This window comes from Amblyraja radiata, chromosome 22 (genome assembly GCF_010909765.2).
Source record: "Amblyraja radiata isolate CabotCenter1 chromosome 22, sAmbRad1.1.pri, whole genome shotgun sequence".
NCBI classification, from domain to species: Eukaryota; Metazoa; Chordata; class Chondrichthyes; order Rajiformes; family Rajidae; genus Amblyraja; species Amblyraja radiata.
In genome coordinates this window covers 42,576,995-42,593,351 of record NC_045977.1, presented here as the reverse complement: position 1 = coordinate 42,593,351, position 16,357 = coordinate 42,576,995, and the positions used below count along the sequence as shown (strand labels likewise).

Sequence of the window (16,357 nt, the reverse complement as noted above, 5' to 3'; positions counted from 1 at the left end):
CCTTTTTAACATTCTCACTTTTTTTTCTAAAAAGCTCCTTAATTTTGTAAAGTTTGTGCCTTTTATGAGCATCTTTCAAGTGAAAGAGTACACCAGATCTGCTGTTTTTCATTATTTGGAGCAGCGTAGAAGAATGAACAAGTTATGACTACTTTTAAAATAGAGCAAAATAAAATGTTGCATGAAAGTAACAGTGAAACTGTATACATAATGCCTTCTGAAAATTGGACAGGTCACAAAAACTACATCTCTCTCATCATTTAGGGATTATTATTCTTCTGCTTCAAGTTTTACGATTTATTCGTATGACCAATTAATTTATTGAATGAATGAATTAATACTTTGTCACTTGTGAGTAGTCACTGTGAAATTCTTTGCTTGTATGCAACAGTCGCCACATCAGATTCAGATTCAATCTTTATTGTCATTGTGCAGTGTACAGTACAGAAAGAACGAAAGGCCGTTGCCAAAGTTACAAAGTGTCACGTGCCAGGTTCACCTTTGTTCTCCACCCCACCCCTCACCGTGGCCCATACCCTCATGGCAGCCCCCTCCTCTCACGGCGCCCCCCCCCCCTCCCCTCCCCTCCCCTCCCCTCAATAGCAAGAATGTCCTGTGAAATTCTTTGCTTGTATGCAACAGTCGCCACATCAGATTCAGATTCAATCTTTATTGTCATTGTGCACAATATTGTCCCAGATAGAGCAATGTAATTCTTACTTGGGGTAGCTGAGATTGTGGAGCAAGAATGTCCTTCTGGTTCTGGTTGATTACTGGGCAAACACCTCATAAGTGGTTATCTCGCTTAGGTCCTTCCTCAAATTAGGACAAAATGGGGCTAGTTCCGAATGGGTGGGCTGAAGAACTCTATGCAGAATAGTACAGAAACAAGGGCATGGTATTTGTGTGGTGAGTTTGTATCAGGGGCAATCCCATTCAATGTCACTCATGAGACTGTCAATCACCAGGTGAGTGGGCGGGACAGGAAGTAGCACCTGGAGGCGTGGTGAAAAAGAGAACCGTCGGCGGGCGGGACGGGAAGTGGCGTCACAGACGGGAATGGATGGGCGGGCACCGGAAGCCACGTTGGCGGGGGCGGGGACCGGAAGCTGCGTCGGCGGGCGGGCGGGCGGGCGGTTGAGTGCGGCGCTCCGCTGGTTTACTGTGAGGAGAATGCCCGCTCTCGCCCACTGATCCAACACCCCCCCCCCCGGCAGCCCAGCCCAGCCCAGCCCATCCCAGCCCAGCCCCACGGATCGTCCCGCTTCCTTCCCCGCACGTTGTGGCGGCAGCGAGGTGAGCGCCGGGCCGCGGGGGGAGGGGGTGACCGGCCAGTGGGGCGGGGCAGGGCGGGGAGGCGGCGTCTGGGCGCATGCGCGGCATGGACTGGGCGGGGCACACCGTTGACGGACGTGAGGGGCGACCAATGGGGACCGCAGCCTGTGGCGTAACTGGGCAACGCTGGGGGCGGGACCAACAGTGAGGTCAGGGAGGGGGATGGGGCAGAGGTTACAGGTTAAGGGTCAGAGGGACGGGTGGTGGGGGGGGGGAATGGGTAAGGGGTTAGTCAGGAGTGTTTTATTGTCCTTTGTCCCAGATAGAGCAATGTAATTCTTACTTGGGGTAGCTGAGATTGTGGTGCGGGCCAGAGATGGTCTGACATGTCGCTGCCTGACCCCACTCCATTACACCAGCACCCATGGCGGCTTGACCTAGGAAACTGAGCCACTTGGGGAAGGAGAACTGCTGATGCTGGACGTTGGAGCCAAGCACAAAGTGCTGGAGGAATCTATGGAAGGATGACGTTTCAGGTCAAGACCCTTCTGATGACTGATAGGAAGGATGACTGAATCAGTCTGAAGAAGGATCCGAAACGTCACCTGTCCATGTTCTCCAGGGACGCTGCCTGACCCGATGAGTTAATTGAGCACCCTGTTGTGTCTTTTGTCAACCAGCATCTGCCGGTTGCTAGTTTCTACATTCAGCCTAATGGAGTTGTGGCGGGCCAAAGACTGCCAAGTGACGGGTAGATAAAGGTGCATGCATGGTGATTGAGCAACGGAAATGGTTTGGAACAGGGTTTTTCAATAAAGTGTGCCCATGTGATTCACTCGGATTGGAGTCAGCACATCAGAATGATCAGTTTATGAGACACAGTGTCTTTAATTGGTATCAAATGTAAGATGATAAATCTGCAATGGGTATATTATCTCATAGTGTATGAACAGCTTGTTGATGATAATTTAAGAATGAAACGTTATCTTTGTTCTCTGTGTGGGTGGGTGAAGTGATGCAGACAACTCACCCAACGTTCTCCAATGGAATAAGAAGGAACTGGAGATGCTGGTTTATACTAATGTGGGCGTTCTACAGTATTGCAACAGGAAACAAACTCCATTGGAGAATAAACACAAAATGCTGGAGTAACTCAACAGTTCAGGCATCTGGAGAAAATGGATATGTGTCGTTCCGGGGTAAGACACGTCTTCAGACCTGAAAGTTCTCTAGAGAACGTCATGTGCTCCAGAGGTGCTGCCTGAACCACTCAACAACTGTAGCACTTTGTGCCTATTCTCTAATGGGGTTTGTTTCCTGATGCAAAACTGAAGAAAGCCCACGTTAGAATTTCATAAATTGCCATTTCCTCGTCATCCATCTGGAGTGTGATGTTTGATGAGTGAAAATACGTAGTTGCTTCCAATCAGAAGCTTACCCATTCCCCGACCAGCTTTATGGCCATATCTTTTCTTTGTCATATTTACGGTTGAGCCTTCCTGCCATTAGCAAAGCGGTAATTTCTTCGGTTGATTGATTCAGCTGTGATATATTCTCGTGTGGGTCTCTGCCCGCCAAAGTAAGTCTGCCTCCTTCAGTGTTACCATTTTGGCAAGTGTTTAAATGAGCTGTGGTACAAGTTAAATGTTGTTCGTATTGATTGGGTCCCATCTGCATCAGAATAAGTGTGAAGAAATGTCTCGACCCGAAACGTCACCCATTCCTTCTCTCCAGAGATGCTGCCTGTCCCAGTATTTTGTGTCTACCTTCGGAATAAGTGATATCTGGTCCAGTAACAATCATTGCACTAAAACACTGTTTATGAGCATTATGAATTTAAAGGGGGATTCAGTGTTGATCAAACTCAGCGGGTGAGGCTGCATCTATCTCCATAGATGCTCCCTCACCCGCTGAGTTTCTCCAGCATTTTTGTCTACCTTCGATTTTCCAGCATCTGCAGTTCCTTCTTAAACATTCAGTGTTGATCATATTGTTTTAGTTGGATCCAAGTTGAGTCACGATATCAGTTTCCATTCCTAAAAGGCAGCGGTGAACTTGTCCGACGGCCCGGGACTCTTGCACTGAGCCTGCTCCGTGGCCGGAGCTGCAGCGAGCGGCTCGCCAGCCCGGCAAACACTTGCCAGCCCCGGCTCCCCGTCCGCATCCGCCCCCCACGCCGCTGCTTCTGCTTCCATCCCTCCCTCAGCCCCGGCTCTCCAACACTCGCGGCCCATGCACTTGATAAGAGTTTTTAAATTCTCGTTGATCACAGAATTTCTCACGACAGAGTGTGAGAAATTTGTGATCAGCGTGAGAGCGTGAGAATTTGTCGAAATGCCTGAGTCTCTCAAAGCGTGAGAGTTGGCAGCCCTGCCTATCCATGTTCTCCAGAGATGCTGCCAGACCCGCTGAGTTACTCCAGCACTCTGTGTCTAAATATGGCTACTGTCTAGACCTCTGTGGTAGAGGCAGGTTTTGATTTGCTATCGTCCTTCAACAGCTACATTCTGGATATAAATATGGCAGAATTCCACTGAATTCACTTATGTAATTCACTTTCTAAATGAGGTTGATTGAAATGCATTGTGCAATGATTGTATGTGCTTTATTTTGAAGAGTTTGCATTTAATTTCAGCTGTGAATGACAGACATTACATCCTCCACTGTACTGAGTGAAATACAACTTCGCCTGCTCTGTCATGATGACATAGATACAGTTAAGCAGCTCTGTGGTGACTGGTTCCCAATAGAGTGAGTATTACTTGCAGTTCAGCCATGTTTCACAGAGTGAACTTTGCTGGTTATCGCCTAACAAAAAAATAAGTTTTATGCCTTGTTTCACAATAGTCCAATAATCAAGAATAATTGCTGAAAGGTAATTGGTCTGGGCAATGGAACAATTGCTATGTTTATCCCAGCATGTCACAGTACTAACACTAGCACAGAACGTTATTTTGAGAGAAGTGGTAGAAGGAAGATTCATCTTTTGTTCTGTTTGAACAGGTATCCAGATTCGTGGTACAGAGACATCACTTCAAACAAGAGATTCTTTTCCCTCGCTGCCACATACAAAGGTGGCATTGTGGGAATGATTGTATCCGAAATAAAAAGTAGAACAAAGGTACACAAAGAGGTATGCCTTCGCAATGCGTTCTATACATTGTCACAGCCCACCAACAGCTCCATTTCATCAGAGTAGATTTGAGAGATCACTGAAAGAATGCAAAGAAATAGGTATTTTTGATTAAAATGTTTTGCTGTAGATAATATAATTCACCACTGAGACTCGCCTGCTAATAAAATCTGTTTTTGACCATTAGCTCACATTTGCTTGTTGCAGCAATGATAACCAAACATGTCATGTGTTGTTTTTATCTGAAAAGAGGTGCGGGTTGTATCTGTTAACTAAATAATACTTGCAGCAAAAAGAGAGCAAAAGCACTTAAATGGTAAATAAATATTGACGGCAGCATCTGGCAAGATTTAAGCTGTTATGTGCAGTGAAAATTGCTATTATAGGTTAAAAATGAAAAAGGTTTACATGATGCAAGTTACAAAATGTTATAATTTAAAATAGTTTGTTGACTTTTCTGGGGTTTTTTGCCGCAAATTTGTAAATGGCAAATACTATTGAAACCCCTTATAAGAAAATTCTGACAATGAAGTGGTTTGTAGCTGCATGGAGACCGTTCCAGCCTTATTCAGGTGATCTTCATGGCGGATGAACTGGTATAATCATCAGCAATTTTGCATCTCCTTGTAATTTCTCCACAATGTACCGGAAGTTCATAAATATCATTAGAGAAAGGCCGGAACAGGTACAGCTGCTGTGGCAAGGTAGCTTCTTGATGCCTTCTGTCCTGGTCACTAAACAAGGAGCAACTATGTAATTACAGTTTCATGGTTAGTTGCTGAATGTTGGTTTAGCCAGCAAAATTTGAGGAAGGACATTCTTGCTATTGAGGGAGTGCAGCGTAGGTTTACAAGGTTAATTCCCGGGATGGCGGGACTGTCATATGCTGAGAGAATGGAGCAGCTGGGCTTGTACACTCTGGAGTTTAGAAGGATGAGGGGGTTCTCATTGAAACATATAAGATTGTTAAGGGCTTGGACACGCTAGAGGCGGGAAACATGTTCCCGATGTTGGGGGAGTCCAGAACCAGGGGCCACAGTTTAAGAATAAGGAGTAAGCCATTTAGAACAGGAGACGAGGAAACACCTTTTCTCACAGAGAGTGGTGAGTCTGTGGAATTCTCTGCCTCAGAGGGCGGTGGAGGCAGGTTCTCTGGATGCTTTAAGAGAGAGCTAGATAGAGCACTTAAAAATAGCAGAGTCAGGGCATATGGGCAGGAACGGGGTACTGATTGGGGATGATCAGCCAGGGTCACATTGAATGGTGGTGCTGGCTCGAAGGGCCGAATGGCCTGCTCCAGCACCTATTGTCTATTGTCTAAAAGAAAACAATGTTAAAGTAGGAGAGGATTACCTTTAGTTCAACGTCGAGAAACTATATTCTCAAAAAGTAAAATCAATAAAAAATATTCCACCACATCTCCAATAGTCAAAACTGAACGCAATTCATACAATTTTCAACAAATATTTAAGATGTACATTTTGAGCACAAAGTTATGAAACACACATGTGGGGTGATCTATGTATTTGCTACATTTTCTATTTGGTTCTTGAGCAACACTCCCTGTGTCACTGAAGTAACTGAGCAGAATATCTGATGGACAGGCAAAACAGATCGCACTGGAGGAACTTGGGTGTCAGGCAGCATCTGAGGAGGGAAATAGACCGCATTGTGAGTCGGGACCCACTGCAGAATCTCCTCAAAGTATGCCCACTTTGAAGACGTTCTTCTCTTGTGTCATCTGTCCATTCCCTCCACGGACACTGCCTGACCCGCAGTGTTCCTCCAGCATTTTGTTTTTCACTTGAGATTCCAGCATCTGCTGTCTCTTCTATCTGCTTCTATCTAATGAACTCCATTGATTCAGTATTTGATATATTTCCAATGTTGCCCACAGGATGGAGATATCCTGGCCTCGGGGTTTCCTGTAGAGACACAAGTTGCATACATCTTAAGTCTAGGTGTTATAAAAGAATTCCGAAAACATGGAATAGGTAAGTGTTACACTGAGTCATTTTATTTTTTTGTAAGATTTTTGCCGAATATATTGGATTTAGTTTAGTTTAAACATTTTGGGATTTGATGGCTGTTACATCATTGAATTCTCAATGATTCACCGAGTCCAGTGGTAGGTAGTGGTCCAGTGGGTGGAGTCAATAACGTGGAAACGTATCCGTGGAGCTAATGGGAAAGAGTGTAGGAAAGGTCACGTTTAAACTAACAGAACGGGGATGGAACCCAATGCAAGGAGACAGAGGGTCATAAAAGGAGGACAGAAGCAAAAGGTAGAAGGGAGAAAAGAAAAAACTAAACTGAAAGCTTAGTTTTCTAACTTAGATTCTTAACTGTCTAACAGAGAGTTGAGAATCTGTGACATTCTCTGCCACAGAAGGCAGTGGAGGCCAATTCACTGGATGTTATCAAGAGAGTTAGATTTAGCTCTTTGGGCTAAGGCAGGGGTGGGCAACCTTGTTCTGTATAGGGGCCGGGACGCATGTCTGTGAGCGGATGGCGGGCCACATCTATCGCGTGTACACATGGATCCCGCCCCGGATGGCAAGCATCTAATCATGTGTTCACAGAAGGTAGACAAAAATGCTGAAGAAACTCAGCGGGTGAGGCAGCCTCTCATGCAATCCTTGCATGTCTCACCCGCTGAGTTTCTCCAGCATTTTTGTCTACCTTCGATTTTTCCAACATCTGCAGTTCTTTCTTAAACGTGTTCACAGAAGGTGCACGGCCGTACTGGCGGCTTTGCGCAGGATGCGGTACGGCCAGAGCTCAGGCGGGCCGGATGATTTCGGGTTACGGGCCGCTTTTGGCCCGGGGGCCGTAAGTTGCCGACCCCTGGGCTAAGGGAATGAATGGATATGGGAAAAAAGCCGGAACGGGGTACTGATTTTGGATGATCAGCCATGATCATATTGAATGGCAGTGCTGGCTCGAAGGGCTGAATGGCCTGCTCCTGCACTTATTTTCTATGTTTCGTTTTTAAAACTTTATATTCAGGCAGTGGTTACATGGTATCAGATCGAAGCGTTAAAAGAGACTAAAAAGTCAGCGGACCATAGCTAAAAGACCGAACATAACGTAACTAACATAAAGTAACAGAGAAGAGACTGCAGAATCACAACTAAATGAATGAATATACCTGACACACAAAAGACTCTGGATTTACAGCTGAAGGCAAGCTTTTATTATCTCTGGGATAATTAGGATGTTTTAGGCTATCAATCATTGTGCTGCCTCTTGCTGGCATAAGCCAATCACCCATGCCAATCACCCATAACCCAAATCACCCTTCCCCATTGACCCTGATCCCAGGGGGCTGGTGGGCATTGCCGTTGTTGTATCAGGGGCTTGTTGTTCACAGTGCCGTCTATATTGTTGTCGGGTGTAACCTTGACTTTACAAGCTGTACTTTGTCTCTATGCTCATTCCCCAGACTGTTCCATTCAAGCACCAGTTTTTAATACACTAACCCCATCAATCCTTTGCAAACCCCTACACTGCCATAGGCCAGAATTTTTATGATGGTTTTCAAGCAAGTATCTTCTGTGTTATTATCTAGTTGATGTTAAAGTCTGTGAAGGATAAGAAAATCAGTTTTGAAAGATTACATTAGCTTTCATTTTTTGTTTGAATCTAACCGAAAGTAGTACAGTAATTAAAAAGAAAAATAATTGTTCCATGTTATATAAAAATATCTCCTTTCAATTAAACCAAATGGATATGCTGTTATTTGGTTCTTTTTCTAACATAATCACCTGATATTTAACTATTTAAATGATTAACTATCTAGAGCAGTACAGAATAAGAACAAGCTCTGCCGTTCACTGTGAATGATAAGTTTATTTATAAAGGAAAATCATTGTGGGTAAAAAGGGAAAATAAACTGGAATTACCAGTAAATAATAGGAGGTAGTATCTTCACACAATTCCCGGCCAATAACCCGTCAAGAGTCAAGAGAGTTTTATTGTCATGTGTCCCTGATAGAACAATGAAATTCTTGCTTGCTGCAGCACAACAGAATATGTAAACATAGTACAGAACAGGAGATAAAAGTTCAGTGTGTCTATAGATCATAGACCATATATATACACAATAAATAAACAGATAAAGTGCAATAGTAATAATACACTGTTATTGTTCAGAGCTTGTTCGATGATGTGTTCGTGATTTGTGATTCTTTATGGATAGTTCAGTTAAGCCAAATGATCAGGTTGCTGACGACCGTGTCTCTGATTACATGTCATTAATCAAAAAAGTATTTTACACATTTATTACTTATTCTTCTGTGCTCTTAAACATTGTGAACTGAAGTTTAACGAGAACATTTGGTGCATTGAAATAGAACCTAGAACAGATCCTTCATCCCACAATGTTTGTGTTGAGCATGATGCTAAATACAGACTTTATACAGCTATGTCAGCTTGAATGACAAGTTGCTAAGTGGAGAGAGCATCAGCAGTGAACAATCCTTAGCAGCCTATTTCAAATACCATTTGAGATTTGTGTAAGATGGAACTGCAGATGCTGGTTTAAACCGAAGATAGACACAAAAATCTGGAGTAACTCAGCAGGACGGGCAGCATCTCTGGAGAGAAGGAATTGGTGACGTTTCGGGTCGAGACCCTTTTTCAGACTTCTTTTGAAATTTTTTTGCTGTGTGAGAGTGACTGAATAGTGTCAAATAAAGCATGTTAGTTAGCCCATGACAGAAGTTTCCAGTGAAATACCTGAAACTGGCTGAATCATGCTAGTCAAGATTAGTGCCCCAGTTACATTGTGAGATGGTAGAATCTACAGTACTAGGTTACTCCTGCATTGGGTAGGATTGTCAAATACAGACAGCAATACTGGGACACCAACGGTCCACCTCTCTTGGATCATTTCCAAAGTCTGGCCTTCTCAGACTTACTGAAATTAAGAACAATTTTTCTATGATTTTTAACAGTTATGCCTATAACTCCAGTATAGGTTGGCTGTTGGTTGTGATATTTAAATTTTATTTTATAATTGTAGTAAAAGTTGAGGGTAGAAGCTAACATAAGCTAACATAAGTTTGATTGAAAAAAATGCATGTTTCAGAGGCTTACTTGGAAGTATGATTTACCATTCAATACCAAAATACTAAATGGCAATCAAGATTTGCCTTTAATATGTTGTATAGTTTTGGCTAACTCACAGTCTATGGTGACTGGTGCCTATAAAACCATGCATATTTTAATAACTATCCAAACAATTGACAGTGACAAGATCACAGCTGGCATATTTTACAACTGGGATAGATTTCCTTAAATCACACTTTTTTTCCCTTTGTGTATCTAGCTTTTCTCCCGTGTTACAGTGTACAAATGACGTGGCCCCCATAGAAATTCACCCCTTTGGTGCTCGGAACTGTCAAAGATAATCCATTGGTGCGTAAAATATCAATATATGGTGCATTGTCCTAATGTGGCCAGTGGCAGCCCGGCACTTTCACTGGACGTGGCCACTGGCAGCCCGGCACTTTCACTGGACGTGGCCAGTGGCTGCCCAGTACTTGCATTGGACGTGGCCGTTGTTACTGAATTAATGCGCGTGGAAGCACAAGTTGTTTTACACCACATCAGCCTCTGGCATCGAAGCAAATTGGGGAAGGAAACGTTTGTTGGATTGCAATATTTTAAAAGTTGGGGCATCTTGCTATCAATTTTAACGCCTCTGAGAGGATATTTTTTATAGTGTTAGAACTTCTCTGCGACAATTATCTTTTTAGATAGGATTTTAATTTGTAAATATTAGTCGTGTTTCAATGACTTCTGTACCTTCTTTATTTTAAAGGTTCATTATTACTTGAAAGTCTGAAGGATCACATATCAACCACTGCTCAAGATCATTGCAAAGCAATCTATTTGCATGTCCTTACTACTAACAGTACAGCCATCCACTTCTATGAAAACAGGGACTTTAAGCAGCATCACTATCTGCCCTATTATTACTCTATACGTGGTGTTTTAAAGGATGGCTTCACTTATATTCTTTATATCAATGGGGGACATCCTCCTTGGACAATCTTATATCCTTTAAATAAAGTTATGTTGCTCAACTCCATCCACCTTCCAAAAGCTCACTTCATTGTCTATTTAATCACACATGTTGTTGCAATTGCTTCATCATTTATATGTCTCAAGATTTTGTATATTAAAATTCCACACAAGATCACTTGAGTCATTTAAAATTTAAGTTTAATTTCAAATGTTTGTATTTTATTTGGTGTTGAAATATGAATGTTATCAGATTCTGTATGAAATCTGAATTAAAAAAAAAATTTGAAAACATATCAAAATGCATTGAACCCAATTGTTATGAAAATAGTGGGGATTTTTTTGCCCAAGAGGATTTCTCACATATACAGTTGGATTCATTTCCAATGTTAGTGAATGCAACTAGAAGTTTCTTCAACATGAGTGATTCTTAGTAGTTATCTAATAATGAATCTAGATTAACATTTGTGTTACCTACCAACAATTGTGCAGTTCTTTTTCTGAATTGCCAGCTTCCTAATTGACTACCTTGGAATAATTGGTTCTACATTGATGTTGGGGGCTCTCCTTTGGGGTCATGACAGCAACATACTGGTGTGTATTATTTGTCAGCCTAGGCCCACTATTTGTCAACTACACATCAGTGTTAGCTTGGTTAAATAGCCGTATCAATAATATTAAGGGTCCCTAAGAATAATATAAAACCACAAATTAGTCTCCAGATCGCGGGGGTGAAAATGTGTCTGGAAGCATGTACATGATAACAATGCAGCTTGTCTACAGACGTTTGCCAATAGAGTTGTATTGTGTAAGGCAGTTTATTCAGTGACCTTTAACTTGGATGGTGTAGGAAAGAACTGCAGAAGCTAGTTTAAATCGAAGGTAGACACAAAAAGCTGGAGTAACTCAGCGGGACAGGCAGCATCTCTAGAGAGCAGGAATGGGTAACGTTTCGGGTCGAGACCCTTCGTCAGATGGGTTTTGTTCGAAACCATTGTAATGCTAACAATAAGAAAATGTACAATTACACCCAAAAAAAAGAGACATTAAATGAAAGAGAGACAAAAAATGATGACATGTTAAACCCTTAAAACTATGTAATTAAATTTAGTGTCTGGTCAAGAAATGACAAACTTCTAATTGTAGACTGCTGTTGTTTTTCCATCTCTAGATGAATCGTTACAATAGACCCCTGGGACTAGGTTAACTTGTAATTTTAATGTTTTTATTTTTGCCTTGTCATGGTAAATTTACACAATGAATGAAGGTGTATATATTCTTGAAATTGCATCTCCTTATTTCAAATGATAATTCCAAATGACCTTGGGTTTCATTGTAGCTGGATGCTGCTCCAATTGCTATTTCACTTGCAAAGATGCTGTACAGTTCTACATTATCGTGTTTAGTCTAATCACACAAACGTTATTATTATAGTCCTTGACATCCTCTCACTGACTATATCCAACATATTGGCTCATCTCTGGTGAATCTGAGGCCTTGCTCCATTCCGCAGCGAATATACCGTCAGGCACAGAACATTATCCGCAGTTTTTTACCCTGGCCTGGTATCGCAGCTAAGAGTGGTATAGAGTACAGTAGAGCAATGTGATCACTTCCCCTTTCAAGAAAACAATTTCAACAGGTGAGCAATTAAAAACTTCTTTGCAACTTTGAAATCCAAACTGATTGAATGCCTTTGTTAAAAGTTTATAAATTATCTTTTTAATTGATTGGTACAATATTAATTTATTCTTGCTGATGTCAGTTTTGTTTCTCGTTAAACGAGCTTTGTGTATATTTTGCTTCTTAAATGAGTAAAGTTGCACGTTGTAGTTGTTGCACTTTCCATTTTCCCGATAAATTGGTTGGTTATTTTTCTTGCTTTGATTAATATTTAATTTTCGTTGTTTTATTTGACTTTTTCTGGATCTTTGTTTAATTGAAAACAAGTTTTTATACGTGTTGTATCTGAGATGTGTAAAATGCAGAATTTTGCAATTTTCTATTTTTATTTTGCTACTCTTACCCCAACGTAAACTTAATTATAATGAGTGGTAAAGTCAGGAAAGATTACATAATAATTCGACATTCACATTCTGTGTAATTTTCTAACATTGTTGATATATATATACGTTTCAGCCTCAAAGTAGACCACGTGCACTGAATATATTTGTATTTCCTCTGGACATCTATGTGTATGCCAAGCAGGGACGGTGGGATGCCATATTTCAAGATGCTCAGAGACATCATCATTGATGCGATTCTAATTCTATACAGAATGTATTATTTTACAGTGTTAGCCATCAGTTAATGAAGCAAGTGCAGTGCACCAAGATTCATCTGTTCCGTTCATGCCTTTTCATTACTTTCACACCCTGCAATTTGCTGCTATCTGGAAAACCACTTCAACATTTGTAATTATGTGTGGACTCTAAATGTAGATGCTTTTTAAAATTTTGCTTGAGTATTTCAGTTTTATCGTATGTCTTCAGTGCGTGGCAGCCTGTATATTTGGATTTCACTGCATTCAGGTTTTAAAGTTGCTGAACTCATTTAAATGTTCTCACCCCTTTACAGCCTTTACCTGTAATGCAATGGTGGGGGAAATACTAGTATTTTGACTGATGGACATTTTGGCTTTCAAAGTGTCTATTTTTAATCACAATATATAAAGGAGTCTTCATGTACCCATGTACTTTACTGGAGTGAACGTGCTTGGTGTATACCTTGTGTATTTCTGGGATTGGGAGAAAGTGAAAGATGCAGATGGTTCAGCCACCTTTTAAGCCGTACGACTGACTATTTAGTGGGACGACCAGAGATGAGCAGGAATTCAAGAAAAGCCCCAAGGCAAACAATCCTGCTGCGTTTGAAGAGCTGTTTATGCCACTATTCACTGCAATTCTATCTTATTTTCTTTATTTTAAGATTTGGTTTTCACATTTAGCAAGATATATATATTTTTGGAAATTCAGTACAGTCTCTTTTTAAATTCATTTTGAAGTGCTCCAAATATAATGTTTAGATTCAATTTTTCTTCCCAAAAGTAAATTGACATTTTCATTTATCTCGCTTTGCAGTGCACAAATTATTTAATCATCGTGTGGCTCTCCCCATATTTCTGTATGTCATACTGTAATCAGATGTGTAAATAATTGCATGTTTTTTCGTTGTTTTTTTTTTGTTGCTATTTGCCTGATAATTATTGTAATGGTGTAATGTATATGTGTCACAGGTGGAAATACAGATCATTATGAATTGCTAGAACTACTGTGAAAAGTGTTCCAATGTAGTGGGTCAATCCACACGCATTTCAGAATTTTTTAGTCTTGGTGATCTAGCTGTTTAAATTGTTTAAATTCATTCCATGATTCTGTTTCATTATTTAAAAAGATGCCTACACTGTTTCACAGAATTTAAAAATTTTGGCACCATGACAATCAGTGTAAGACTTTTAAACATTAATTGCACTTTAGATGTATAGTAAATGTTAATATATTTATGTAGTGGCTCCCCTCGTATCTGAGCACTCGTCTTGTTTTAATGCACAGACTTCTGATCTGTTCTTGAAAACCAGTATTCATGTTCATGGAACAGCAGGCTCTGTGAGAAATAGAACCATAGTTCGAAACAAAGATCAAATGTTCAGAATATCAACTGATTGCAATAGTGGTTATATATATAAAAATACCATAATAAAGATTCCAATTCATGTAGTGTCTTGCTTTGTTGCTTTTTTTTTTGTTGCGTTATCATAGAAATTCACTTTTTTTTATTTTTGAATTGTTGATTTCTGGACTCCTGCATTAACTTAAGAAATGCACATGCCTGTTTATTGCATACAATGTTTTTAAATAGAATTATCAAGTTTTTCCTGTTTTACAAAACTTATAGATTCTTGTGCAGAATTATTTTTTAAAACAATTAGGTTACATAAATTTACTGGACATAACACTGTAAGAAATCTTGCTCAAACAATTAAAACAATTACACCAAAATCATAATATGCTTTGTGTTTTGATTAGATTGTAATGGCTGCGATGTTTCCATGTTTAATGTTGATAGTGGGTGCTTACTCAATGCTACAAACAGCACAATATTTGTACACTTTGTTTCACAAGATTTGTACTGTCTCTATTTAAACTTAATCTAAATATATTGACTCGATGTAACCCAGTACACAGTGCGAAAACGCACACCATCACATTTGGGGACATAGAAACCTAGAAAATAGGTGCAGGAGGAGGCCATTCAGCCCTTCGAGCCAGCATCTCCATTCATTGTGATCATAGCTGACCGTCCCCAATCAATAACCCGTGCCTGCCTTCTCCCCATATCCCTTGATTCCACTAGCCCCCTGGAGCTCTATCTAACTCTCTCTTAAATCCATCCAGTGATTTGGCCTCCACTGCCCTCTGTGGCAGGGAATTCCACAAATTCACAACTCTCTGGGTGAAAAAGTTTTTTCTCACCTTAGTCTTAAATGGCTGCCCCTTTATTCTAAGACTGTGGTGCCTGGTTCTGGACTCGTCCAAGATTGGGAACATTTTTCCTGCATCTAGCTTGTCCAGTCCTTTTATAATTTTATATGTTTCTGTAAGATCCATAAGACAGTTTCTTCCCAGCTGTTATCAGGCAACTGAATCATCCTGCCACAACCAGAGAGCAGCGCTGAACTACTATCGACCTCATTGATGGCCTGCAGACAATCCTGGACCGAATTTTGCTGGCTTTACCTTGCACTAAATGTTATTCCCATATCATGTATCTATACACTGTAAATGGATTGATTGTAACCATGCATTGTCTTTCTGCTGACTGGATAGCACGCAACAAAAAGCTTTTCACTGTACCTTGGTACACGTGACAATAAACTAAACAGACATTTGGGTGGCTGTAGATAAAGAGCAGGTTTTGCTCTGCCAGTAGCTCCAGAAGTTAAAATTTCGTGTGGTGTGTAATAGATGTCCAGTTTAGAAAAACATCATGGAAACGCCCTTCAGCCCACGCTGCCCATTAATCACCCTTTCTCATTCGTTCTGTTATATCACTTTCACATCCGCTCCATACACACCACGGGCAATTTTACAGAAGGCCAATTAACCTACAAATCTGCATGTCTTTGGGATGTGGGAGGGAAAAAGGAGACCTGAAGGAAAACCAGGTGTTCACAAGGAAATTGTGCAAATTCCACAGGTATAAAGTTCCTGTTAATAAAATATTGAGGCCAATATTGAAATTATGGAATTGACAGGTTTAGTAGTAGATGGAGAAACTGCTCTAGGTCAAAAAACAGATTGTGTTTGGTGTTGGAGAGGCTGAAAAGGCTAAATTTCCATTAGTTTAAAGAAACATCTATGGCACCTTTGTCTTTGTTCTTGTACTATGTAGAGCAAGAACCAGGTGTGAAGAGTGTCTTCTACATTACTCTGGGTTTACAGGCAGGTGCAAGACACATCGGCTGGTGACAGTATTTCTGTTCTGTGTACGGGCTCGTTAGCCATTTATTTCCACCATTGTCCAGGTTGCTTTATAAAAATGTTTGCAGATGGAGGTGCCGATGAGAAGCGGAGGCCGGGCCTGGCAGAGCGGCGGTAGAGCCTCGTGAGCTGGAACTTCGTGAGTCGGAGGTGGAGTCTCGAGGGTCGACGAAGCCTGTGGCTGGGGCCTGGGTCGGCCTCACGAAGGTGTCTGGATAGAACCCTGCGGCGATCTATGATGGCGCCGACGGGCGGACAGACCGCATGGAAGTGAGGACGCCACTGCCGAGGGTAGGAATAAGGCAGGACCTGGTTTGGGGGATCTGCCGTGAGTGAGGGGGAGGAACAATGGGCAATGGAGGGCCCGCTGTGAGCGAGGGGAAGGGGAAGAACAAAGGGGGACCTCACGTGGGTAGGGGGGAGGAATTTGTAACCTTGT

At 41.4% G+C, this 16,357-nt stretch overlaps 1 protein-coding gene across 3 annotated transcripts; it reads left to right on the top strand.

Moving 5' to 3' along the window:
• Positions 1–1,099: 1,099 nt before the first annotated feature.
• On the top strand, positions 1,100–14,436 carry naa60 (N-alpha-acetyltransferase 60, NatF catalytic subunit). Of its 3 annotated transcripts, none has more exons than XM_033041186.1 (7): positions 1,108–1,296; positions 3,911–4,026; positions 4,279–4,396; positions 6,306–6,402; positions 10,236–10,470; positions 11,891–12,080; positions 12,578–14,436. In XM_033041186.1, exons 2-6 carry the CDS (start codon positions 3,917–3,919, stop codon positions 12,045–12,047), a joined length of 717 nt encoding a protein of 238 aa, XP_032897077.1. In that variant the 5' UTR covers positions 1,108–1,296; positions 3,911–3,916; the 3' UTR covers positions 12,048–12,080; positions 12,578–14,436. The 3 variants fall into 3 exon arrangements, with proteins under 3 accessions (XP_032897078.1, XP_032897077.1, XP_032897076.1); XM_033041185.1 differs by having other exon boundaries at positions 4,279–4,408; XM_033041187.1 differs by lacking the exons at positions 10,236–10,470; positions 11,891–12,080; positions 12,578–14,436 and adding an exon at positions 7,418–7,594 and having other exon boundaries at positions 1,100–1,296; positions 4,279–4,408.
• The last annotated feature ends 1,921 nt before the right edge of the window (positions 14,437–16,357 follow it).

Coding starts and splice junctions, on each gene's coding strand:
- naa60 (XM_033041185.1), top strand. CDS start 3,917: ATGACAGACATTACATCCTCCACTGTACTGAGTGAAATACAACTTCGC. Junction 4,409..6,305: donor GAACAAAGGTACACAAAGAG/GTATGCCTTCGC, acceptor TGTTGCCCACAG/GATGGAGATATCCTGGCCTC. Junction 6,403..10,235: donor ATTCCGAAAACATGGAATAG/GTAAGTGTTACA, acceptor TTTATTTTAAAG/GTTCATTATTACTTGAAAGT.